At 62.7% G+C, this 24,821-nt stretch overlaps 1 protein-coding gene across 1 annotated transcript in view; it reads right to left on the bottom strand.

Moving 5' to 3' along the window:
• SLC30A3 (solute carrier family 30 member 3) overlaps nt 1-12,465 on the bottom strand; it is a 39,259-nt gene extending 26,794 nt beyond the window's left edge. Inside the window, exons 1-5 of the mRNA XM_039531508.1 lie at nt 12,175-12,465; nt 6,085-6,299; nt 5,597-5,743; nt 2,457-2,610; nt 1,891-2,095 (exon numbers count right to left, since the gene is read on the bottom strand). Coding sequence (XP_039387442.1) covers nt 1,891-2,095; nt 2,457-2,610; nt 5,597-5,743; nt 6,085-6,299; nt 12,175-12,266 — 813 coding nt within the window. The 5' untranslated portion in view covers nt 12,267-12,465. The remainder of the gene's footprint in view (nt 1-1,890; nt 2,096-2,456; nt 2,611-5,596; nt 5,744-6,084; nt 6,300-12,174) is intronic.
• Nucleotides 12,466-24,821: the final 12,356 nt, after the last annotated feature.

Here is a 24,821-nt window from a genome sequence, read left to right as displayed (position 1 = left end):
GAATTGGCTATAGTGTGTATTTTGGGTAAGATCTAAGTTATAATTGGACCTGGGTATGTGGCTGATCCTTTGGGATTGGAAGAACCTTTTCTTTTATATGATGAGATAACTTTTTCAGGAATCATCAGCATATCTGACAGGTGTGTCTGGATGGAGGCCTGAGGCTGGGCACTTTAAGGGAATTGCATTGTTTAAACTTCTGAGTAACCAGTGAGGTACTTCAGAAGCTGTTCTGTGCTGGCTTGGTAAATCTAAGTATTGGAATAACCACCAGCGTTTGGGGTTTATCTGCCCCGTTTGGTTTGCAGTTCACCCTGATTGAGTGACCTCAGCTGGCTCCCACGGGCAGCACCGTCACAGGCGGTTAGCGGGGGCGCCGGGCGGCAGTTAGCGGGGACGGCGGGAGGTGGTTAGCAGGGGTGCCGGGCAGAGGGAGGCGGGAGGTGGTTAGCGGGGACGGCGGGAGGAGGGAGGCGGTTAGCGGGGGCGCCGGGCGGCGGACGGAGGAAGGCGGTTAGCGGGGGCGCCGGACGGAGGGAGGCAGGAGGTGGTTAGCGGGGACGGCGGGAGGTGGTTAGCGGGGGCGCCGGCCAGCGGGAGGAGGGAGGCGGTTAGCGGGGGCGCCGGCCAGCGGGAGGAGGGAGGCGGTTAGCGGGGGCGCCGGACGGAGGGAGGCGGTTAGCGGGGCGCGGACGGAGGGAGGCGGTTAGCGGGGACGATGGGAGGTGGTTAGCGGGGACGGCGGGAGGAGGGAGGCGGTTAGCGGGGGCACCGGGCAGCGGACGGAGGGAGGCGGTTAGCGGGGACAGCGGGAGGTGGTTAGCGGGGGTGCCGGGCGGAGGGAGGAGGTTAGCGGGGGCGCCGGACGGCGGTTAGCGGGGCGCCGGGTGGAGGGAGGCGGTTAGCAGGGGCGCCGGGCGGAGGGAGGGAGGCGGTTAGCGGGGGCGCCGGGAGGCGGTGGCGCCGGGCGGAAGGAGGCGGTTAGCGGGTGCGCCGGGTGGAGGGTGGCGGTTAGCGGGGGCACCGGACGGAGGGAGGTGGTTAGCGGGGGCGGCGGGAGGGGGTTAGGGGGGCCGGCGGGCGGCGGACGGAGGGAGGCGGTTAGCGGGGACAGCGGGAGGTGGTTAGCGGGGGCGCCGGGCGGCGGGAGGCGGTTAGCGGGGGCGCCGGGGGGAGGGAGGCAGTTAGCAGGGGCGACGGGCGGAGGGAGGCGGTTAGCGGGGGTGCCGGGCGGAGGGAGGCGGTTAGCGGGGGTGCCGGGCGGAGGGAGGCGGTTAGCGGGGCGGTGGAGGCGGTTAGCGGGGCGGTGGGAGGCGGTTAGCGGGACGGCGGGAGGCGGTTAGCGGGTGCTTCGGGTGGAGGGAGGCGGTTAGCGGGTGCGCCGGGTGGAGGGAGGCGGTTAGCGGGGGTGCCGGGTGGAGGGACGCGGTTAGCGGGGGTGCCGGGAGGAGGCAGGAGGTTAGCGGGGACGGCGGGAGGCGGTGAGCGGGGGCGCCGGGCGGCAGACGGAGGGAGGCGGTTAGCGGGGACGGAGGGAAGCGGTTAGCGGGGGCGGTGGGGGGCGGTTCGCGGGGGCGCCCGGGGGGGGGCGGGGGGTCGCGGGGGTGCCGGGTGGAGGGAGGCGGTTAGCGGGGGCGGCGGGCGGCAGACGGAGGGAGGCGGTTAGCGGGGACGGAGGGAAGCGGTTAGCGGGGGCGGGGGGAGGCGGTTAGCGGGGGCGCCAGGTGGAGGGAGGTGGTTAGCGGGGGTGCCGGGTGGAGGGAGGCGGTTAGCGGGGGCGCCGGGCGGCAGACGGAGGGAGGCGGTTAGCGGGGACGGAGGGAAGCGGTTAGCGGGGGCGCCCGAGGCAGGGCCGCGTTAGAGGCTGGCCTGGGGTTGTTCGTGCCGTACCTCCACGTAGATGACGGTGGCCGCTGTCAGCACCCCAAGGCTTTGCAGCAGGTCCCCCACCACATGCACGAAGGCGGCGCGCACGCTGGTGCTGCCGGGCAGGGGGCTCCCGGGGGGCGCGCAGCAGCCAGGACTCTCCTCCATCTTCTCGTAGCCCCGGGCGTGGCCGTGGCCCGTGACCGACTGGTGCAGGATGTAGGCCATGCTGGAGGGAAGTGGGGAGCCTGAGCGGCCACGGGCAGACACAGAGCCCCGGGGGCCGCAGATCCCAGAGACCCCCACCCTGGAACGGGCAAGGTGGGTGGGCATTGACTGGGGGCTGGGCAGAGGCAGGAACAGGTGAGGTGGGGAGGGGTGTAATCCAGGGAGGCTGAGGGCAACATTCTAGGGTGGGGGGGAAGTCACCTGGGCAGGGTGGACAGTGATCGGGGCTCAGGGATCAGGGTGCCAGGGATCCCAGGGTGGGGGCGGCAGGCAGGCAGGGATCCAGGGGGGCTGCAATCCAGGGGGCAGGGATCTGAGGGGGGGCGGCAGGCAGGGATCCGGGGGGCAGGGGGCCCACGTACATGACGTTGATGCCCACGGCGCAGGCGGAGGTGACCAGCATGGCACGTGCGTCGATCTCGTAGTCGTTGCTGATGATGCGGGCTGAGGCCAGGTACACCAGGACTCCGGTCACGACCCAGATGGACAGCACGGAGGCCAGGGCGCTCAGCGTCTCTGCAGGCACGGGGCAGCAGTCAGCGCCGCCCGCAGCTATGGGGGCGGAGGGGAGTGGCCAGGAGCAGCCAGGCTGGGACCCATCCACGTCCCACAGGGAGGACGGGGTTAAAGACCTGCCTGCGGGGCCCGTTGCTGCAGGGACACTGGCAATGTCTGTGCGCAGCTGTGACGTTATTGATATAAACTGGGACCATACAGAACATGGGTTGCAACCAAGGTCCTGTAGTAGCACCAAATCTTGTATAAAGGGGGTCATATAAGGTGTCTAAGACCAGGCTCTGGGTTGCTGGTTATGATTGTGCTGTCTGTGTGTCTGTATCATTTTGTAGTTGACGTTATGTATATTGGTTCTGTACTGTCTGTATTTCAAATTTGTGCTCTGCTTCTGGGTGACACCCCAGACAAGTTGGTGTTAGCTCTGCCTAGCCTGCTTGATGGCCCATTAAGGACCATCAGCTACAACTGACCCATTGAGAGGAGGCAGATACGCCTTGTAACTCAGGCCTTGGCTACACTTGCAAATTTGCAGCGCTGCAGCAGGGTGTGAAAACACACCCGCTCCAGCGCTGCAAATTGCGGCGCTGCAAAGCGCCAGTGTGGTCAAAGCCCCAGCGCTGGGAGCGCGGCTCCCAGCGCTGTCCGTTATTCCCCACAGGGAGGTGGAGTACGGACAGCGCTGGGAGAGCTCTCTCCCAGCGCTGGCGCTTTGACTACACTTAGCGCTTCAAAGCGCTGCCGCGGCAGCGCTTTGAAGTACAAGTGTAGCCAAAGCCTCAGCGAAGTGCAGGGACTTGACCATGTGACTCCAGACTCCATTTTGCTGTAATTTTCCACAGTAAGAACAAAGAGGTTCTTACACCTGGAAAGGCCTATCTAAGGCTGATGCCTCATCTCCATCTTGTCTTCAATCCTGCTTCTTACCTCTGGAGGAACTTTGCTACAAACTGAAGCTCTGAACAAAGGACTGAATGACCCATCCCAGCTGGGGATGTTCCAGAGACTTGATTTGAACCTGCAGTTTACTCCATCACTGCTACAAGCCTGAACTAAGAACTTTGCCATCACTGTATGTAATTGATTCCATTTAACCAATTCTACCTCTCATCTCTACCTTTTTCCCTTTGTAAATAAACCTTTAGATTTTAGATTCTAAAGGATTGGCAACAGCGTGATTTGTGGGTAAGATCTGATGTGTATATTGACCTGGGTCTGGGGCTTGGTCGTTTGGGATTGAGAGAACCTTTTTCTTTTATTGGGGTGTTGGTTTTCATAACCATTTATCCCCAGGACGAGTGCACTGGTGGTGATACTGGGAGACTGGAGTGTCTAAGGAAATTGCTTGTGTGACTTGTGGTTAGCCAGTGGGGTGAGACCAAAGTCCCTTTTGTCTGGCTGGTTTGGTTTGCCTTAGAGGTGGAGAAACCCCAGCCTAGGGCTGTAAGTGCCCCATTTAAGCAATTGGTCCTGAATTGGCACTCTCAGTTGGGTCCCGCCAGAATCGCTCCGTCACAGCAGCCCATGCCTGCCTCGGTTTCCCTCTGTGCCTGGCGCTGCCGTGCACACGGTGCCAAGGGCAGGAGACCGGGGGGCCACAGGGCAGCCTAGGGTCAGCCCAGGGGGTCACTAGGCCTGGCTAGAACCAGCCCATCAGGGAAGCTCCAGACAATGGGTGCCCGAAGGCCTGGACCAGTGATCTGGCCACGGGAAGGCCTGAGCGCGGATCCGGCACTGCAGGAGAAGGGCCATGGAGCAGAGGTGACAGGAGCCGGGACCAGAGCTGGGCTCACCAGAGACACGGCAGCTCTCACCTGCTGGGACTGACAGAGACTGAGACAGGGAGGAACCTGCACGCCAGCGGCCCTGGCGTTGGCCAGCAGGGACTTAACCCCGAATTCTCTGGGCCAAGCCCAGGGCCCCCCACGCCGTGCCCAGGGGCCCGAGACCGGCTCTGGGGAGAGGCTGCCTGGTGTCGCTGCAGGCACTGGTGGGCGCAGGGGTCCCTGCAGAGCGGCTGAGTCTCTCCTGGGCGTCTGGCTCAGTGGGACTCACTGGGCAGGGCAACGGGCTGAGGCAGGGGGCTGGAGCCCAGGGGCTCAGGATCGGAGGCAGTGAGGCTGTGTGGCCGACCCTGGGGGGGAAAGCAGGACCCCTGGGGGGCTGGCACATGGACAGGGCACTTAGCTGGGGTATAGCACAGACCCTGAGGGGAGAGCGGGACCCCTGGGGGGCTGGCACACAGACGGGGCACTTAGCTGGGGTATAGCACAGACCCTGAGGGGAGAGCGGGACCCCTGGGGGGCTGGCACATAGACGGGGCAAAGCACAGACCTGGGGGGAGAGCGGGACCCCTGGGGGGCTGGCACACAGACGGGGCAAAGCACAGACCTGGGGGGAGAGCGGGACCCCTGGGGGGCTGGCACATACATGGGGCACTTAGCTGGGGCAAAGCACAGACCTGGGGGGAAAGCGGGACCCCTGGGGGGCTGGCACGTAGATGGGGCAAAGCACAGACCTGGGGGAAGAGCAGGACCCCTGGGGGGCTGGCACGTAGATGGGGGCACTTAGCTGGGGCAAAGCACAGACCTGGGGGAGCGGGACCCCCGGGGGGCTGGCACATAGACGGGGCAAAGCACAGACCTGGGGGGAGAGCGGGACCCCTGGGGGGCTGGCACATAGATGGGGCACTTAGCTGGGGTATAGCACAGACCCTGAGGGGAGAGCGGGACCCCTGGGGGGCTGGCACACGGATGGGGCACTTAGCTGGGGCAAAGCACAGAACTGGGGGTCCGTGAAGCCTGTGTGGGGCAAGGCATCGTGGGAGGTGTACCAAGGTGGCCCACGGGGAGGATCTGCCTGTGGCCTGGGGGTGAGAGCTCTGCCCCCCCAGCTCCCCACGGGCTCAGGGAAATAAGCCCCCAGGTCGCCCCGGCACGGCAGGGGAAGGTCTGTGAGGGCTGGAGCCACGGCCTGGCGGGGCCCTTACCTGAGCGGTGCCAGCCGAAGGTCATGGCCTTGGTGGGCGGCCTGGCGGAGACCCACAGGGAGAAGAGGCTGACCGACATGCTCCCCACGTCCGCCAGCAGGTGGGCAGCGTCAGTCATGATGGCCAGGCTGTGTGCCAGGTACCCGCCTGCAGTAGAGATTGGCCAGCTCAGCGCCAGGTGCTGGCAGGGCTCCCCCACAGCCCCCAGGCAGCACCTCTGCCCTCCGCTCCGGCCTGCGGGGGCTGGCTCCTTCCCCAGAGCGCTGGGCACTGCCACAGCGTCCCCTCGCACTGCCAGGGAGCTCCCATGAATGTGGGGACCCTGGCAGCGGGTGAGGGGAGCTGCCCATCCCACGGGGGCTGCACCAGGCACCTCTCTCCTGGCCCCCAGAGACCCGGGCTGCGCCTGCCAGCCGGGACACGAGCACGGTGCAGAGCAGGACGTCCCGCAGCACGGGCTGAGCGGAGCCAGGAACAAGCCACCTTACCGACGACCTCGCCGACCATGAAGACGAAGCAGATGGCGCAGGTGATGCCCAGCTTCTGGCAGGCCTGCAGCTCCGCACGGCTCTGGCTGGGGGCGGGGGGGCTGCGGTGGCAGTGCCTGGCCAGGCGCCGCTCCAGCTCCAGCTCCAGGGACGGAGCCACGGGGCTGGTCTCCAGGGGCAGGCCGGGGGCGGGCTCCTGGGAGCCTGTGAAGAGACTAAGACAAGGGGGTCAGTGCGAAGGTCACCCCAGTTCCAAGAGCTCACGGGACACCTGGCCCAGCCCCTCCCCCCCCCGCCCCCGCCCTGCCGGGCCCAGAGCAGGGCTGGGAACCGGGACGGGAGGGGCTGTCACCGACCCAGCAGCTGCCCTCATCTGCTGCTAGGTAGCAATGGAGTGAGGCCATGACACCGGCTTGGCTGGGGTCCCCCCATGGCCCAGGCTCCTGGGAGAGGCCACGGGCAAGTGGGGAACCTGGTGGCCCTGGGACATCACCCCAAGCCCGGGTTCCCCAGGGGTGCCCAAACCTGGAACAGTTGGGGGGTGACTGCTGGTCAGGTCTCTGGGGCAGGGATATGGGGTCAGGTTGGGATTGAAGGGCACCAGCAGAGCTGAGGGGAGCTCAGGGCGGGGTTAGCAGGGGGCTGTGGGTCAGGACTGAGGGGCACTGGCAGAGCTGGTTGGGGGCAGGGCTGGGCTAGCAGGGTCTGTGGGTCAGGGGAGAGGGGCACTGGCAGAGCTGGGGATGGAGGGGCCCGGGTTGGGAGGGCTGTGGGTCAGAGGAGAGGGGCAGAGCAGGGGCTGGGGGGCCCGGGGGGGGGGGCTGTGGGTCGGGAGTGAGGGCCACCGGCACAGCTGGGGAAGGGGGGTCCCGGGTCGGGGGCTGTGGGTCGGGGAGAGGGCCACCGGCACAGCTGGGGAAGGGGTCCCGGGTCGGGGGCTGTGGGTCGGGGAGAGGGGCAGGGGCACAGCTGGGGATGGGGGGCCTGGGGCTGTGGGTCGGGAGCAAGCGGCATCGCAGAGTCAGGAGAGGGGCCTTGAGGCAGCCGCTCTCCCTCCCGGGAGCTGAGCCCTGCTCCCCCGAGAGCGGTTCGTTATTTCACGCCTCGGCACCCCCTAAATGGCTCCAGCTATAAAGCAGACGGTGATCCTGGCAGCAGAACAATGTGTCACGTCGCCGCGCTCCCCTCCCCCGCCCATCGCCCCACACTGCAGCCCTAGCTCCACGTCCCTCCCCACCCCCAAAACCGCCCCATTCTCCCTCCCCCCGGCCTGTCGCTGGCCGCTTGGGGGCTCGGGGGAGGGGGGCTCTGTCCCAGGGCTGGGGATCCAGTGGGGAGCCCACAGAGCTGCTCTGGTGGCGGTGCTGGTCGGAGCTGGAGCAGGGCACCTGAGCCCCAGGCCAGAGCCAGGAGCCCCACAGGCAGGGCCCCACCCTGGCTGCTCAAGGCAGCTGTGGCCGGTGGGTAGAACTGTGGGGCCAGCGCTCCCATCCATCTAGGGGCTGCAGAGACCCCGCCAGCCTCTCGCTCGGCCCCAGCAGCCCCAGTGCAGACAGCTGGCTGGGCCGATGCCTGCGCACCCACTGCCCGCAGCGTGCAGGGCCTGGCGTGTTCGCCCGAGAGCCCCTGCCCAAGCCCCGTGTCACAGGCTCCGGGCAGGGCTGCATCCCCAGCTGCACCAGGCCCCACACTGATGCGATTCTCTCTGCCCCGCTGGGAGCTGGATGCAGCTGGTGGGGACTGGAGCATCCCCCCACCCCAGGGGGTCCCGGAGCAGGGCAGGCTCATCGGGCCAGGGTCTCTGAGCGGCGCAGCGTTGGTGGCACCGGGGTAGCTGGCCTGGAGACGGGAACACGAGATCTAGCCATGGGAGCCAGTCACAGTCAGGTCCCTTGACCCCCTCCTCCCCACATCCCCACCCCCACTCTTTAAACCAGCACCTCCCAAAGCCTGGGCCATGCCCCAGGGCACACAGGCCAAGGACCAGCGGGGCGGGTGGGGGCAGGGCCCTCCACTTCTCCTGGGTCTTTAGTCTCCAACTCTCCCCGAAAGGAGCCAGGTGTGAGAGAGGCAGCGCTGGTCTGAAAGCACAGCTCTGGGTGCCGACGCCCCGGCTCTCAGTAGGGGCTTGTGACAAAGTGGAAATTTTCTGTAATATGTCTATGAGTCCTGTACATGCCTCAGTTTCCCCTGCGTGCGGCACTGTTCCCCCGCGGGTGGGAGGTCTGGGGGCTCTGGGCAGGGGCGGCTCTACAAATTTGGCCGCCCCAAGCAATGATGCCCGGGAGGCGCCCCCGAGCCGCGGGAGCAGTGGACCTGCCGCGGGTATGACTGCGGATGGTCCGCTGGTCGCGCGGCTCAGCTGGACCTCCCGCAGCTGCGGACGGTTCGCTGGTCCGGCGGCTCTGGTTGAGCTGCCGCAGTCATGCCTGCGGGAGGTCCAGCCGAGCCGCGGGACCAGTCATGCCTGCGGCAGGTCCGGTCGTTGGACCTCCCGCAGGCATGACTGCGGCAGGTCCACCGGCCCAGCCTGCCGCCCCCCTGGGAAAGGGCCGCCCCAGGCGGCTGCTTGCCCCGCTGGGCTCTAGAGCCGCCCCTGGCTCTGGGGCAGGTGAAGACAGGTGTGGACGGCGCCTGGCGGCCTAGGTCCCATCTCCATGCAGCTCTCGAGAAGACAAGGGCAGATCCCATGGCCAGGACGCGGACACCTGGCGACCAGCGACCCAGAGAGACGTGGTCCTGCCTCTCCGCAGGGGGCTGAGCCCCATCCCCCGCTCGGGAACAAAGGCCGGGGGGGGTTAAGTGTGGGCTGTGGGGAGCAGTCGGGGGCACCCCAGGAGTCTGACAAAGGAGATCGGACAGACGGGGGGACAGAGCTTGAACCACGGGGGTCACTGCAGCTGGGCTGGGCTGTAACCGTCAGTCAGGTCTCTGGGCGGCCCGAGGGGCTGCCTGGGCCGTGCGCCAGGTGACCAATAAACCCGCCTGGTTTCACAGTGCTGGGTGAGTGTCCCTGCAGGCGCTGGGCGAGGGGCACTGATCCCGGAGGAGAGGACACGTCCCCCCAGGGTCTGTCCCAGACTCGCTGCCCGGAGCTCCCGGGTGGGGCCCAGTCTCAGGAGGCGGGGAGGCCGCATGGCTCACCCTGGGGGAGGAGTGGGACCCCTGGGGTGGGGGGGAGGGGGAAATCAGGGTCACGGAAGGCCCCTCCCATTCCCAGAGCCTGTTCCCAGGCTGGGCTGTAGCCCGGCCCTGGGGGTCGGTGACAGGGGCTCACCCAGGTGCCAGCGATGATAGAGCCTGTCTTCGCTAGGAGCAGGGGGCATTCAGCAGCGCTGCTGTCCTGCCGCCCCCCGTGTAGGTGGGGGGGGGGGCAGTGCTGACTCCCTGCACCACACGGCCCTGGGGCAGCCCCCAGGCTGCATGGCCTGGCTGTTTGCCCCCGGGGGCTCTGCATGGCTGTCCGAGGGGTGCCGGCAGCAGGGGTCGGTCTCGCTTGTGCCGGTAACAGCAGCAGGGACGCTATGGCAGCAGGGACCAGGTGCCCCCGCAGCCGCCCACCAGGCCCTGGCCATGTTCTCGGGCTCGTGGCCTATACCGGGGTCTGGCCCGCCATGCGCTGTGCTAGCCAGTGCTGCAGAGACAGGCTATAGCCCCCCTGCCCCCAGTCCCAGGGGCTGACCCATTGATCTCCCTATGCAGGGAATGCAGCACAGCCCTCCCCCCCTTCACCTCCAGGGCTTATCTCTGTGCCCAGGAAGAGTGATGAGTCTGGCTGGGCTGGGAGGGGCCCTGGGAGCCGGCTATCTGTGTGGCCACGCGTGTGCCCCCACCAAGGACTGAAATGCCCTGGCACCAGATGGCCATTGCCTCGCCCTTGGGGGGCATGCAGGGGCCAGAGTCCACCCCACAGCCCAGGATTTCAGTGGCTCTTACCATGGGGGGCATTTGGGGCCCTTCTAGCAGCCAGGGAAGGTCTGTGCCAAAGGCCCCATGCCCTGAAGCTGCAGATCTTTCTGGCACTGCCAGCCAGGTGCACAGACGGGTACTGCCGACCGCCCAGTGGTGCTCACCCCACTCTGCTCCTGCAGCCCTGCCCCAGCAGACGCCTGCGTCCCCAGCCGCACCCCTGGCCTGCTCCGGGAGCTGTTGTTAGCTCTTACCTTACCAGTTCCCTGGGTAAGGTCCCCCCTTCCTCCCAGCACCCCTTGCCCCGCCCCCAGCCCTGTGGAAGCTGCAGCTTGGTCTCTTTGCGGATACAGATGCAGCTCCTCAGGCCCCGACCCTCGCCAGGGCCCAGCTCCCACCCACCAGGATCCTGCTCTCAGCCCAGCACCAGGAGTCACGTGCGTTTGGTGCAGTGGCCCAGCAAAGCCAACCGCAGCAGCGAAGCTTAGAGCAGTGTTGTGCCCTGTGGTTACTGCGGCACGGGGGAGTCCCCAGACACTCCCCAGCTCCCGCTGCACCCCCATTCTCCTGCTGCCTGCAGAGATCCCACAGAGCCCAATCACCCTCCCCGCCCGGAGAGTGGGGCTCTGACCCCTGCACCATGGCCTCCATATAGCCCTAAATTCCCCAGCCTGGGAGCCCCCCCCCCACACACACCCCACACGCCAACTGCCAACAATCATTTACCATCGAGCATGGGGCAAGGGGGACCGAGGGACAGGAGCCCACAGACACCCAGTGGGGGGAGCAAAGGGGCTGACCCTCCCCCCACAACACACACAGAGGGGCAGAGGAACAGACTCCCCCAGACACACACACGGGGGGGGCAGAGGGACCGACCCTCCCCCCCAGACGCACACAGGGGGCAGAGGGACCGACCCTCCTCCCCAGACGCACACGGGGGGGGTGTGGCAGAGGGACCGACCCTCCTCCCCAGACGCACACACGGGGGGGTGGCAGAGGGACCGACCCTCCCCCCCAGACGCACATGGGGGGGGGGCAGAGGGCCCGACCCTCCCCCCCCAGACGCACACAGGGGGCAGAGGGACCGACCCTCCCCCCCAGACGCACACATGGGGGGGCAGAGGGACCGACCCTCCCCCCCAGACGCACACATGGGGGGGCAGAGGGACCGACCCTCCCCCCCAGACGCACACGGGGGGGGCAGAGGGACCGACCCTCCCCAGACGCACACAGGGGGCAGAGGACCGACCCTCCCCAGACGCACACGGGGCAGAGGACCGACCCTCCCCAGACGCACACGGGGCAGAGGACCGACCCTCCCCCCCAGACGCACCCAGGGGGGGGCAGAGGGACCGACCCTCCCCCCCAGACGCACACGGGGGGGGGCAGAGGGACCGACCCTCCCCCCCAGACGCACACGGGGGGGGGCAGAGGGACCCCACCCCCTGCGCTCCGGGTCTCTGCAGGGAACGCGCCCTGGGCTCTGGAGTGGACCCAGCTCCTGTCTGAAGGGGGGGCTGGGGGCTCCACTGGGGGACGTGGGGAGGCCCAGGGCCGGGGCGCAGCGGGGCGGGTCACAGGGTTCTTTCCCCCAGCGCTTCCCGTTCCTGCCCTGGAGAAGGGTCACGTCCAGGGGCAGCCTCGCCGCCTCCGCCCGGTCTCCGCGCTGTCGGGGGGGAGGGGGCAGCGGACGGAGCGGCGGGGGGGGGGATAGGACGGGGCTGGAGGACGGAGAGATGGAGGGGCCGGGGGTGGAGGGCGGATGGAAGGGGATGGGATGGAGGTGGGTGGAGGGGATAGGAGGTGAAGGGAGGGGTGGGATGGAGGGGGTGGAGGGGATTTAAAGGGGATGGATGGAGGGGATGGATGGAGGGGTGGATGTAGGGGATTTGACGGGGATAGGAGATGAAGGGCAGCGTGGGTGGAGGGGGATTTAAGGGGGTGGATGGGGAATAGGAGGTGAAGGGACGGGAGGGGGTGGATGTAGGGGGATTTAAGGGTGGATGGATGGAGGGGGATAGGAGGTGAAGGGACGGGAGTGGGATGGAGGGGGGTGGATGTAGGGGGATTTGACGGGGGATAGGAGATGAAGGGAGCGGGGTGGGACGGAGGGAAGGACGGAGAGGCCCCGGGGGCAGGCTGTGGGCCCGATCTCAGCAGGGCTGGCGGCTCCTTTACCTCTTGAGGCGCCGGGTGCCGGTGCTGCGGCTGCCCCGGGCGCTCACCAGCCGGGCGGTCTCCAGGTCCCCGGCCCCAGACTCGGGGTCCATCTCGGCTCCGGCTGCTGCGCCCTGGGAGTGCGGGGCTGAGCTCCGGCGGGCCGGGCTCCCCGGGGCTGCGAGCGGCACCAGCCCTGGCTCCGGCTGCGGGACCCTCGCGGCTCCAGCCAGGTGTGTGCGGGCAGTAGGGCCCGCAGAGCCCCGCCCCTTCGCACAGAGCTCCGCCCCCGGCCAAAGCTCCGCCCCTACATCTGGACACGTCCCAGGTCCCCTCCAGGGCGACGCATCGCGCCAGCCCCACACCTAAGTCGAAGAAACTCCCCAGAGCCTGGCCACACGCCTTACAGCCGGAGCCCCGCCCCCAACGCGGAGCCCCGCCCATAGAAGCGGAGCCCCGCCCATAGAACCGGAGTGCTGGAGTCCCACCCAGAGTCCCGCCCCCAATGCTGCGCCCCCGCCCCCAGTGCTGGAGTCCCGCCCAGAATCCCGCCCCCAATACTGAGACCCCGCCCATAGAGCCGGAGCCCCGCCCCCATGGCTGGAGTCCCGCCCAGAGTTCCGCCCCCAATACTGAGACCCCGCCCATAGAGCCGGAGCCCCGCCCCCAGTGCTGGAATGGGGTGCCCTACCCAACACACCTTCTGCCCCCAGCACTGGGACCCGCCCACAGAGCTAGTGCCACGCCCCCCGAACGTGATGGGGCCCCGCCCAGGGAGCCAGAGACACGGCCCTGGCAGTGGGGTGGGACCCGGTCCTGTCCCGACGCTGCACGAAACCCTAAGGCAGCCAGAGGGGTGGGTAGGGTGCGCAGCGTGGGGGAGTGAAGAGACCAGTGGGAGGGGGTGGAGCTAGGGTGTGGGGGAGGGGGCATGTGCCCCCCATGCAGGGCAGATGGGGTGTTGGGGGTGGTTGGTATAGTAACCCTGGTGAGCTCCAGGATTTGGTGGGAGGGACATGGGGGGGACAGGGCCCCCAAAGGGGGTAGGTGTCAGAGGTGGGGGGAAGGTGCCCCCTGGATTGGCATGTGGAGGACAGTGCTCCCTAGTTGATTAGTGGGGGGAGCAGGTGCCCCTTAGTTGGCAGTGGGAGACACAGTGTCACTGGGGGGGCAGGGAATGGGACACACTTCCCCCTGGCTGGTTGGTTGGGGCATGTTGCTCTCTGCCTGGACAGAGGGGGGAAAAGGTTGGGGGGCACAGTGCTAGTGAGGGGTGAGGGGCCACGTGGCAGGCTGGGCAGTGGGGGGATGATGAGGAGCCGTTGGGCAGTGTGGGGAGTGAGGGGCCACGTGGCAGGCTGGGCAGTGGGGTGGGGTGATGAGGAGCCACTGGGCAGTGGGGTGTGTGTGAGGGGCCACGTGGCAGGTTGGGCAGTGGGGAGGTGATGAGGAGCCGCTGGGCAGTGGGGTGAGGGCCACGTGGCAGGCTGGGCAGTGGGGCGGTGATGAGGAGCCGCTGGGCAGTGGGGGGGGTGAGGGGCCACGTGGCAGGCTGGGCAGTGGGGTGAGGGGCCACGTGGCAGGCTGGGCAGTGGGGTGATGAGGAGCCACTGGGCAGTGTGGGTGTGTGTGAGGGCCACGTGGCAGGCTGGGCAGTGGGGTGATGAGGAGCCGCTGGGCAGTGAGGGGATGAGGGCCACGTGGCAGGCTGGGCAGTGGGGTGATGAGGAGCTGTTGGGCAGTGTGGGGAGTGAGGGGCCACGTGGCAGGCTGGGCAGTGGGGTGATGAGGATCTGCTGGTCAGTGGGGGGGGTGAGGGGCCACATGGCAGGCTGGGCAGTGGGGGTATGATGAGGATCCTCTGGGCAGTGGGGGGGGTGAGGGGCCACATGGCAGGCTGGGCAGTGGGGATGAGGAGCCGCTGGGCAGTGGGGTGAGGGGCCACATGGCAGGCTGGGCAGTGGGGGTGTGATGAGGCGCCATGTGATAGGCTGGGCAGTGGGGCGGGTGAGGGCCACGTGGCAGGCTGGGCAGTGGGGAGGGATGAGGAGCCACTGGGCAGTGGGGCGGGTGAGGGGCCACGTGGCAGGCTGGGCAGTGGGGGGGGATGAGGAGCTGCTGGGCAGTGGGGGGGGTGAGGGGCCCCATGGCAGGCTGGGCAGTGGGGGGGGTGAGGGGCCACGTGGCAGGCTGGGCAGTGGGGGGGGATGAGGAGCCGCTGGGCAGTGGGGGGGGGGTGAGGGGCCACATGGCAGGCTGGGCAGTGGGGGTGTGATGAGGAGCCATGTCATAGGCCGGGCAGTGGGGAGGGTGAGGGGCCACGTGGCAGGCTGGGCAATGGGGGGTGAGGGGCTCTCTGGGATCCACAGGGTCTGGTCTCTGCCCAGCCTGTGACCAGTCCCTAGGGAGCGACCCCTTTGGTGCCCCCGGGATTCCCACAACTCTTCAGGGACAGGTCTGTGGCCTCTGAGACTGGCCCTTGGGCCACAGCGACCCCCCGTCTGTCTGCACGGCTCCTGCAGCGAGTCCAGCCCAGCCAGGCCCCTGCAGGAGGCTTGCCCCGTGCCCTGTCTGAGTGCGATGCTGCCGGGGCGGATCTGCAGTGGCACCAGCCGCCTGCCCAAACAGGGGAGCCAAGGATCAGCCACCTGGCTACAGCGTCTGCCAGCCCGGCCAAGCCAGCACGAGGAGCCAGCCAAGCTGGGCCAGACCCATCTCGGTCTCTGAATCTGTCTCCTTAGGTCCCCAGTGAGAGGTGCTGAGTCCCACCAAAGGCAGCTCTTATTCCAGCCTGCTCTTTGCCTTTGCTCTCCAGCTCCATCCCACGGCCCGTCTGCTGGGGGCTCCTGGCAATTGTTGGGGTTTCTCCTGTTGATCTGGGTCGATTTCAGCCAGTTCTTTAGTGACCCCATCACTCCCCACAGACAGTGAGTGGCGCATGTGCCGCCTGGCTCAGCGTTAACCCTTTTAACACATTAGGTAGCAATGCAAAATACAGGGAAAACTGAGGCTTTGGCTACACTTACACTTCAAAGCGCTTTGAAGCGCTAAGTGTAGTCAAAGCGCCAGCGCTGGGAGAAAGCTCTCCCAGCGCTGTCCGTACTCCACCTCCCTGTGGGGAATAACGGACAGCGCTGGGAGCGCGGCTCCCAGCGCCGGGGCTTTGACTACACTGGCGCTTTGCAGCGCCGCAATTTGCAGCGCTGGAGAGGGTGTGTTTTCACACCCTGCTGCAGCGCTGCAAATTTGCAAGTGTAGCCAAGCCCTAAGTCACACATAGGCCTCATAAACCTGTTACAGAAAATCCCCACTCTGTCCCACAAGTTGAAGTCAGAATTTCCTGGAGCTTGTATGACGCCTGTGTGTGCCTCAGTTTCCCCTGTGTTTTGCATTGCTCCCCAGTGTGGGGAAGGCCTGTCTGCTCCCAGGGCAGGGTCAGAGACATCCGTGTGGATGTCACCCAGCTGCCTGGGCCTCAGCCCCCCTATCGGGGCGTAGCTGAGACGACAGGGGAACCCTGCGCTTTCCCGGCTTTGTCTGTCTTTGCTGACCAAGGCCTGGGGGTTAGGGCCCCGCTGTCACCACCAGGCAGGGGAATCCCAGGGGTCAGGAGCCCACCGTGCAATGGAGGAGCCTCCCCTGGGAGAGCCCCCGCAGGACCACAGTGTCTCCCCTGGAGGAGCAGCGCAGGGCCAAAGCCCTATCGCTTTTTGTTCTACTTTTTTCCTGCCTTAAGGGCAAAGAGCAGAGCAAGGGGCAGGAGGGGACTTGGCTGTGGGGGGCCACATGGACAAGGTACAGGAAAAGGTGAAGGGAGGGAAGGGCCAAGCATAGACAGGACCACAGTGTAAGCAACTGGGGGAGCCTGACCCACCCATTTCTCGGGAGCTTCCCCCACTCCTGGGCTGGGCCCTTCTCACCACCGAGCCCCGGACACCTACTGGGGCCCTACTTGGCCGCTTGCTCCCGCTCCCACAATGCTCTGTTTGCACCCAGATCTGCAGTGCTCACGGGGCACCACCCCTCCCGCAGCCCGCCTGCACTCCTCCCCGCCTCCGGCCAGCCCCGGCTCCCCCGGTGTAAGCCCAGCGTGAGCCCTCGCCAAAGGGCCACCAGGTCCCGGCCCTGGGCCCGCTCTCCCCAGCTGTGTGGGTGGCTGCAGCTGCAGAACAGACCACACAAGGCCTCTCCAATCTGTCCAGTGCCCCAGCAGCTGCTGCTGGGGCTGGTTCTGTGCCCAGTGGGATGGGGCCAGAACTCACGAGGCACCAGCATGGGCTCCAGTCTCCGTCCCCCAGCCCAGCTGGCATGGCCCAGGGGTGGCATCAGTCTCTTCCTGGTGGGGGGGCTGTGACGTTATTGATATAAACTGGGACCATATAGACCATGGGTTGCAACCAAGGTCCTGTAGTGGCACCAAATCTTATGTAAAGGGGGTCATATAAGATGTCTAAAACCAGGTTATGGGCTGCTGGTTATGATTATGCTGTCTGTGTGCATGTGTCATTTTGTAGTTGAAGTTATGAGTATTGGCTCTGTACTGTCTGTATGTCAAATTTGTGCTGTGCTTCTGGGAAACATCCCAGACAAGTTGGTGTTAGCTCTGCCTAGCCTGCTTGATGGCCCATTAAGGACCATCAGCTACAACTGACCCATGGAGAGGAGGCAGATCCGGCTTGTAACTCAGGGTGTGCAGGGACTTGCCCATGTGACTCCAGACTCCATTTTGCTGTAATTTTCCACAGTAAGGACAAAGAGGTTCTTACACCTGGAAGATCCTATCTAAGGCTGATGCCTCATCTCCATCTGGTCTTCAATCCTGCTTCTTACCTCTGGAGGGACTTTGCTACAACCTGAAGCTCTGCACAAAGGACTAGCTGTGGATGTTCTCCAGAGACTTGATTTAAACCCGCAGTTTACTCCATCACTGCTACAAGCCTGAACTAATAACTTTGCCATTACTTATGGAATTGATTCCATTTAACCAATTCTAGCTCTCATCTCTACCTTTTTCCCTTTATGAATAGACCTTTAGATTTTAGATTCTAAGGGATTGGCAACAGCGTGATTTGTGGGTAAGATCTGATGTGTATATTGACCTGGGTCTGGGGCTTGGTCCTTTGGGATCGAGAGAACCTTTTTCTTTTATTGGGGTGTTGGTTTTCATAACCATTCATCCCCAGGACGAGTGGCACTGGTGGGGATACTGGGAGACTGGAGTGTCTAAGGAAATTGCTTGTGTGACTTGTGGTTAGCCAGTGGGGTGAGACCAAAGTCCTCTTTGTCTGGCTGGTTTGGTTTGCCTTAGAGGTGGAAAACCCCCAGCCTAGGGCTATAACTGCCCTGTTTAAGCAATTGGTCCTGAATTGGCACTCTCAGTGGGGTCCCGCCAGAACTGCATCGTCACAGGGGCTGAGGTGGGCTAGACAGAAAATGGGGGTGATCTCCCTCACCAGAAGGCCCTGGGTAGCTGCAGAGTGGCGGCTGGTGACTGGGTCCCCAGCTCTGAAAGCAGCATTGCTGTCAGCAGCAGCACAGAAGTAAGTGTCATAACGTTTGCACTGGGAAGGGTGGCTATGGGGGGGCTAAGACACATTTTGGGGTGGCTTTAGCTCCTGCAGCTCCCTCGCCCAGCACCACCCATGTGAGAGACTGGGATCGGTGACCCTTTTGGTCCTGTGTGTTGTGTCCCAAATGTCATGTTTCAGGGATTCAGCTGGTCTGCAGATACCAGGAAAGACAGAGCCCTCCTCTGGTGCATTCTGGGCATTATTTTTTCTCCTCCCCCTGAAGTGTCAGCGATTGGCCATGGCTGGAGATGGGCCCCCACCAGGATGGCTCAACAAATTGTCCTTCACAGATGCTCGGCTGGTGCCTCTTGCTCACGTGATCGGGGTCAAAATGCCCATTTTGGGGGTCAGGAAGGAATTTTACTGTAGAGAACTTGGGTTTTTCCCACCTCTCTCTGCAGATGGGGCGTGGCTCACGTGCTAGACTCATCTGGGTGTGTCTCACCAAGTCATTTCCCTGCCTTTGCAGGGCCTCGGGCATCAGTGCACCTCAGTCCCTCCGATTCTCTGCCTGTGGCGGACAAGAGTTAGTCCTCAGATGGTCTAATGCAGGTGATTGGGCCCTTTGTGGGTGGAACTGCGTGGGGTGTAGTGTGGGACATGCAGGAAGTCAGATCAACTGATCTGGTGGTTCCTAAAGGGCCATGACCCTCCTCCTCTTCTGTGCCTATGAAGCAGCCCTAGTCTGGAGAGACCATTCAGAGACCGTTCCCCAAGTTACATCAGGGGGAAAGGGACGGAAAAACTCTCTCCTGTGTGGGGACAGAGGAGGGAAAGAACCATACACACCATGCAATTTCAGAAGGGATGCTAATGAGCAGTGGTGGATTAGCCACTGGGCCAAGGGGGCCTGTGCCCAGGGGCCCCGGCCAATTGGGGGACCCCTGGAAAAATGGGACCCACGTACCCCAACTCACTCCACTCACCTGGCACTCCCACTGGGGAGCAGGAGAAGCCCCTGCACCCTGACCCCACTCCCTGATAGGAGCACCGGGAATGCGGAGCGGCTGCAGGTGGAAGAGGTGGGGAGGGGCCCCACTTGCTGGGTAAAACCCCAATCTGCATCAACTTTCCCTCAGAAGCTTTTTTCTGTGCCAAAAATTAAAGCTATGCCTGGTTGATTAATTATGCACGTGTGCAGTGGTGCAGAATTCCCTCAGGGGCAACCTCCCCACTCTTGCTTTCTTGACAGCTGGGAACCAGCTCAGGACAGGGCAGGCGTGCCCTGGTTAGACACGGGAGAGCCAGGGCCTGGCCTGGTGTTGAGAGACATGGGACGTGTCTGTTGTGTGCCCAAGGGCAGGCATGTATGAGCAGACACCAGCCTGGGCTGCTGCGCCCCTTGCACACCTGTCTGTTCCCTGTGTCGCTGTGAGAGCTCCTGGGGACAGAGCACATCACAGGGAAGTGGGCAACCAAGGAAACCAGCGAGAGGCACCAAACTAACCGGGTGGAGAGAATTCTTTGTCTCTGATCTGGAGTCTGTGTGCAGGGACCTCGCTGCAGATTCTGGCCTGGGAGTCATTGCAGGACGGTGACTGTCACTCAGTGACATGGTGTGACGAAGTGGGACTGGTCGCACTGGGGGCTGGGTACAGATCCTAAGTATCTAGCAGCAAAAGTCCATGCAGCAAATGCCTGACACTCTGTCTCCTAGCAACTGATGGCCGGGCCCCTCCCTGCAAAGGTGCTGGCTAAAGGTGTTGGAGACAAAGGGGTCAGGTGACCTCCTGGCCCAGGAAAGAAGCTGAGCAGAGGGGAGGGGCCGGAGGGGGTTGGGCAGACTGGAGTTGGCGGGGGATAGAGGGGAAGCAGGGAGAGAGGGCTCTGATCCCCGAGGGGGGCTGTGAGGCCCCAAGATGGACCTAACCGGGGAGGATCCTGTTATCTGGGCCTGCAAGACTTGTGTTGGACTGTGTCCTGTCGTCTAAATAAACCTTCTGCTTTACTGGCTGGCTGAGAGTCCTGGGGAATCGGCAGGGAGCCCGGGGGTGCAGGGCCTGACTCCCCCACACTCCGTGACACATGGTTCTGCAAGTCTTGTTAATGGTGTCTGGGGTGGTCTGCGGGCTGTTCCGGGTGATGTGGAATGCTGTGGGGGCGATAGGGCTGCGTAGTGTTGCAGGGTAGCAGTATTGCTTCTCTGTCGCTGTTGCTGAGATCAAGTGTAGTAGCCAGACCAGGGCAAGGCACTTGAAGTAATGTGCAAGGGGGATGCCAGCAACCACTTCCTCCCTGGAGGCAGCTTCACCTCATTTGCTGACTGGACAAGTGATGCAGGCAGTGCAGCTATTCCAATGAGACACTACCCTATGTCCTGTGTAGCTGCAAGCCCCATTCCAGAGTCTGGTAGCTGTGACACAACGCCATCCCACCACCCTTGGGGAAGGTTGCCATGAACTCTACCATCTCCAAAACTGAGAGACAACTGCAACCAGACATTGCCATCACCAATGAGGACTGGAAGAAGATCATCATGGTGGACATCATAGTGACCTTGAGCAGGATCCTGCTCTTCAACGATGCCCGAGCTCGAAAGGTGGAGAAATATGCCCCTCTGGCCAACACCCTGAGAGCTAGGGGTTACCAGGTCCAGAGACATGCACTGATTGTCGGAGCCCTGGCCAATGGGCCCCAGTAATGAGCAAGTGCTGAGAGAATGCAGACTCAGTCAATGCTATGCTCGGCTGATATGGCAACTCATGTTGTCAGATGCCATCAGGTGTTCAAGGGACATCGGCAATACCAGGCGGGATGAGCTGGAGTGCCGATGAGAAGCACAGTGGGGAAAGTAACTGAAATACTTCCCTGATAGATTGTATTGTCTAACGGACAACCTACCCTAAATACTCAATTACTGAGGGACAATCTCCATTCATGGCTATTGTACTCTATATGATTTCATAAATATATGCTAATGAGTGAATATAATGTAACTGGAATATGCTTCATGCAAAAGGTCTCTTGTAAGGTATCATTACAAAGCTTATAATCTACTGAGTGTGGTCATCCTTTTGTATAAATGTATCACTCTTGTATCTGAAACTAGAAATATGAAATGTAATTCTGAGGGCCTATTGTAATTATGCAAAGTGTGGACCATTAATGGTGGTTGGGAATCTTGATGGCTCCCATCAGCCAGGACAATTGACTGGATGGCTCTGTTTGCAGGCAGCCTTCCTGTGAGTCAGGCTGGGAGGAATGAAGGCTTGGGGGATCTCACAGTGCAGGGCCGGCTCTAGGCTTTCTGCCACCCCAAGCGGCAAAAAAAAAAAAAAAAAAAAGGCCGTGGCAGTGCGGTGGTGCCACTCCACTCTTCGGCAGCAATTTGGTGGCAGGTGCTTCGCACCAAGCGAGATTGAGGGACTTGCCGCCCAACACCCAGACGTGCCGCCCCAATAGCGGACGGAGTGCCGCCTCTTAGTATTGGCCACCCCAAGCACCTGCTTCTTTAGCTGGCACCTGTTACAGTGACATGTGATCATGTCACCTGAACTGGAATCCATCTTTAACCTGGTGCCTTTCCATTGAGAAGGAGGGGGTGGGAACCCAGAGAGGGACAAAGGATTCCTGCCTTATGCAAAAGTACTGAAGCCGATTTAAAGGACAGGTTACAAACCTTAGTTAATAGTTCTGCAACTTCACATTTGAGTTCTTTCAGAACTCTTGGGTGAATGCCATCTGGTCCCGGTGACTTGTTAATGTTGAGTTTATCAATTAATTCCAAATCCTCCTCTAGTGACACTTCAATCTGTGACAGTTCCTCAGATTTGTCACCTACAAAAGCCAACTCAGGTTTGGGAATCTCCCTAACATCCTCAGCCGTGAAGACTGAAGCAAAGAATCCATTTAGTTTCTCCGCAATGACTTTATCGTCTTTAAGCGCTCCTTTTGTATCTCAATCATCCAGGGGCCCCACTGGTTGTTTAGCAGGCTTCCTGCTTCTGATGTACTTAAAAAACATTTTGTTATTACCTTTGGAGTTTTTGGCTAGCCGTTCTTCAAACTCCTCTTTGGCTTTTCTTATTACACTCTTGCACTTAAGTTGGCAGTGTTTGTGCTCCTTTCTATTTCCCTCACTAGGATTTGACTTCCACTTTTTAAAGGAAGTCTTTTTATCTCTCACTGCTTCTTTTACATGGTTGTTAAGCCATGGTGGCTCTTTTTTAGTTCTTTTACTGTGTTTCTTAATTTGGGGTATACATTGAAGTTGGGCCTCTATACCCCAAATTAAGAAACACAGTAAAAGAACTAAACAAGATGATGATTCCTCAAAATCTTATCATATAAAAGAAAAGGTTCTTCCAATCCCAAAGGATCAGCCACATATCCAGGTTCAATTATAACTTAGATCTTACCCAAAATACACACTGATAGTCAATATACAGACAGACTCGAATTCAGTTCTTGAGGTTCAGACATAGCAGAGATGAGCCTGTAGTTGCCAAAAGTCCTTTTAGAAATAGTCCATAGTTATAGTCCAATGTCCATATTCAGGGTGGCTCCAGTCAGTGACTGGGGATCTCATCCTTATGGCTTAAGGCAGGGGTCCCCAACTCGGTGCCCGCGGGCGCCATGGCGCCTGCAGGGGCATCTAAATGCGCCCACGTCCTGGCTGGCGGTGGAGCATCCACCGAAATGCCGCTGAATTTCTGTGGCATTTCGGCAGTGACACCTCTCAATGATGTCACTTGTCGGTGGCAAGCGGCATCATCGAGAGACGTCGCCCCCGAATTTCTGCGGCATTTCAACAGTGACACCTCTCGATAATGCTGCTAGCCGCCGACAAGTGACATCATCGAGAGGCGTCGCTGCCGAAATGCCGCAGAAATTCGGCGGCATTTCAGTGGATGCTCCACCGCCGCCACGGTCCTTCGTCTGGCACCTGCCAGACGAAAAGGTTGGGGACCACTGGCTTAAGGTTTCCCCCTCTTGAAACCCAAAGCAGATCTGAGATGAAGCAGGATCGTGTCCCAGGGTTCTTATACATTTCCAGCAGCCTTTTGGCCTGAGAAAACAATAGGCTTAACTCTCCTTCTCCCAAACATCCTGGCAATTAGCACAGGGTAATTTATCCATTAAACAGTTCAGATACAGGTGACCACAACCTTCAAAGAGACATAGAGACAATAATACTATTTCGCTCAAGTGTCTTCCTAAATGTTAATATTCCTTTTTTGATCTTCGAATTAAAGCCATAGCAATAGACAAGACTTGTTTGCTGACATCCCAAGCCCTGAGCAAACACCTCCCCTTCTACCTCTAACAATGCAGACTTGCATTTCAAAGCTCCATCATTTATATATTTTCCTAACAAGTCTCTAAAGTTACGCCATGGGTCAGGTCAGTTTGCAGGGACGTGGGGGGGGAGAGGGGAAATGGGCCCCCCCCCGAGAGTATAATATTCTATAGTTTTGCAACTTTTTTTGATGGAAGGGGCCCCCGAAATTGCTTTGCCTCAGGCCCCCTGAATCCTCTGGGCAGCCCTGTCAGTCTGAGGTAATTAACTCTTTCTGGCCCTGTTACCGTCAATGAGATAATACATTACACTCATAATGTCACACCGGGCGAGGAACCCAGATCTGGGGCCAGCAGAGCCCTTGGGAGCAGCGCCCGTAGGGGGCAAGGCCCAGGAGTCTGGGCTACAGCAGTCAATCCGGGCTGCTGTGGGGAGCCCTGGACGTTCCGGTGGCCCTATGCAGTGTGCCCTGCTGGAGGGTGGGCACCTCGGCAGGGGCTGCTCATGGAGGAGCTGGGCTGGCAGAGGGCCAGGGCTGCTGGCCAGGCTGGCAGGCGGAGCAGCCATGGGGCTCCCCTTGGTTTAGCAATAGTGCAGCTCCAAGCCGGGCCCCTGGGCACTCAAGACACAGAAACCCTGCAAAGGACAGGAAAGAATCAAGGCTCCAGGGCAGGCGACCAGCAAATGGCTCCTCCAGCCCCCTAGCTTTGTCCCTGCTCAGGCATCCAGGGGAAGTCCGACCTCAGCCCCCCTCCACAGGAACTCCCCCAGGGGAGAGAATCTGAGCACTCAAGAGGCTGCCATAGAACGGACGAGTCTCCGTGGGAAACGCTGGTTCTGTTCTTGTTCCAGATCCAACCCCCCCCCCCGCAGCAAAGTATCAGGTGCTTGTCCCAGCCCCGCCACTCGCCCCACACTCTCTGCTCACAGTGGAGCCCCCCTTGGCCATCCCACCCCCACCGGTACTGACTGCCGCCAGCTGCCCCCCGCAGCCCCAGGCCAGACCCCTCTGGCAGCGAGCTGGACCCCCCACCTCCCAGGGCAGGCAGTGGGCCGGGCCATGCAGCAGGCGGGCGGGGCCATGGGCAGTGGGCGGGGCCGCGGGCAGGGTTCGGGCAGGCAGTGGGCGGGGCCATGCGGCAGGCGGGGGGGGCAGTGGGCGGGGCCTGGGGCAGATGGGTGGGGCTGTGGGCGGGGTTCGGGCAGGCAGTGGGCGGGGCCATGCAGCGGACGGGCGGGGCAGTGGGCGGGGCCATGGGCAGATGGGTGGGGCCGTGGGCAGGGTTCGGGCAGGCGGGGGCAGTTTATGGGTCAGGATTGGTGGGAGTGACCATGGGGCAGGCAGTGGGCGGGGCCATGCAGCGGACGGGCGGGGCAGTGGGCGGGGCCATGGGCAGCTGGGTGGGGCCGAGGGCAGGGTTAGGGGCAGGCGGGGGCAGTTTAGGGGCCAGGATTGGTGGCAGTGATCATGGGGCAGGCAGTGGGCGAGGCCATGCAGCAGGTGGGCGGGGCAGTGGGCGGGGCCATGGGCAGATGGGCGAGCAGTGGGCAGGGTTCGGGCAGGCAGTGGGCGGGGCCATGCGGCAGGCGGGCGGGGCAGTGGGCGGGGTTCGGGCAGGCAGTGGGCGGGGCCATGCGGCAGGCGGGCGGGGCAGTGGGCGGGGCCATGCGGCAGGTGGGCCGAGCAGTGGGCAGGGTTCGGGCAGGCAGGGGGCGGGGTCATTAAGCTGGCGGGCGGGCAGTGGGCGGTGGGCGGGGTTCATGGGGCAGGCAGTGGGCGGGGCCATGCGGCAGGTGGGCCGAGCAGTGGGCAGGGTTTGGGTCAGGCAGTGGGCGGGGCAGAGGCTCGCGCAGAGGCT

The sequence above is a fragment of the Mauremys reevesii genome, linkage group 3, assembly GCF_016161935.1.
Source record: "Mauremys reevesii isolate NIE-2019 linkage group 3, ASM1616193v1, whole genome shotgun sequence".
Classification (NCBI taxonomy): domain Eukaryota; kingdom Metazoa; phylum Chordata; order Testudines; family Geoemydidae; genus Mauremys; species Mauremys reevesii.
Note: the sequence above shows the minus strand (reverse complement) of the source record. Positions and strands in the feature narration are given on the sequence as shown.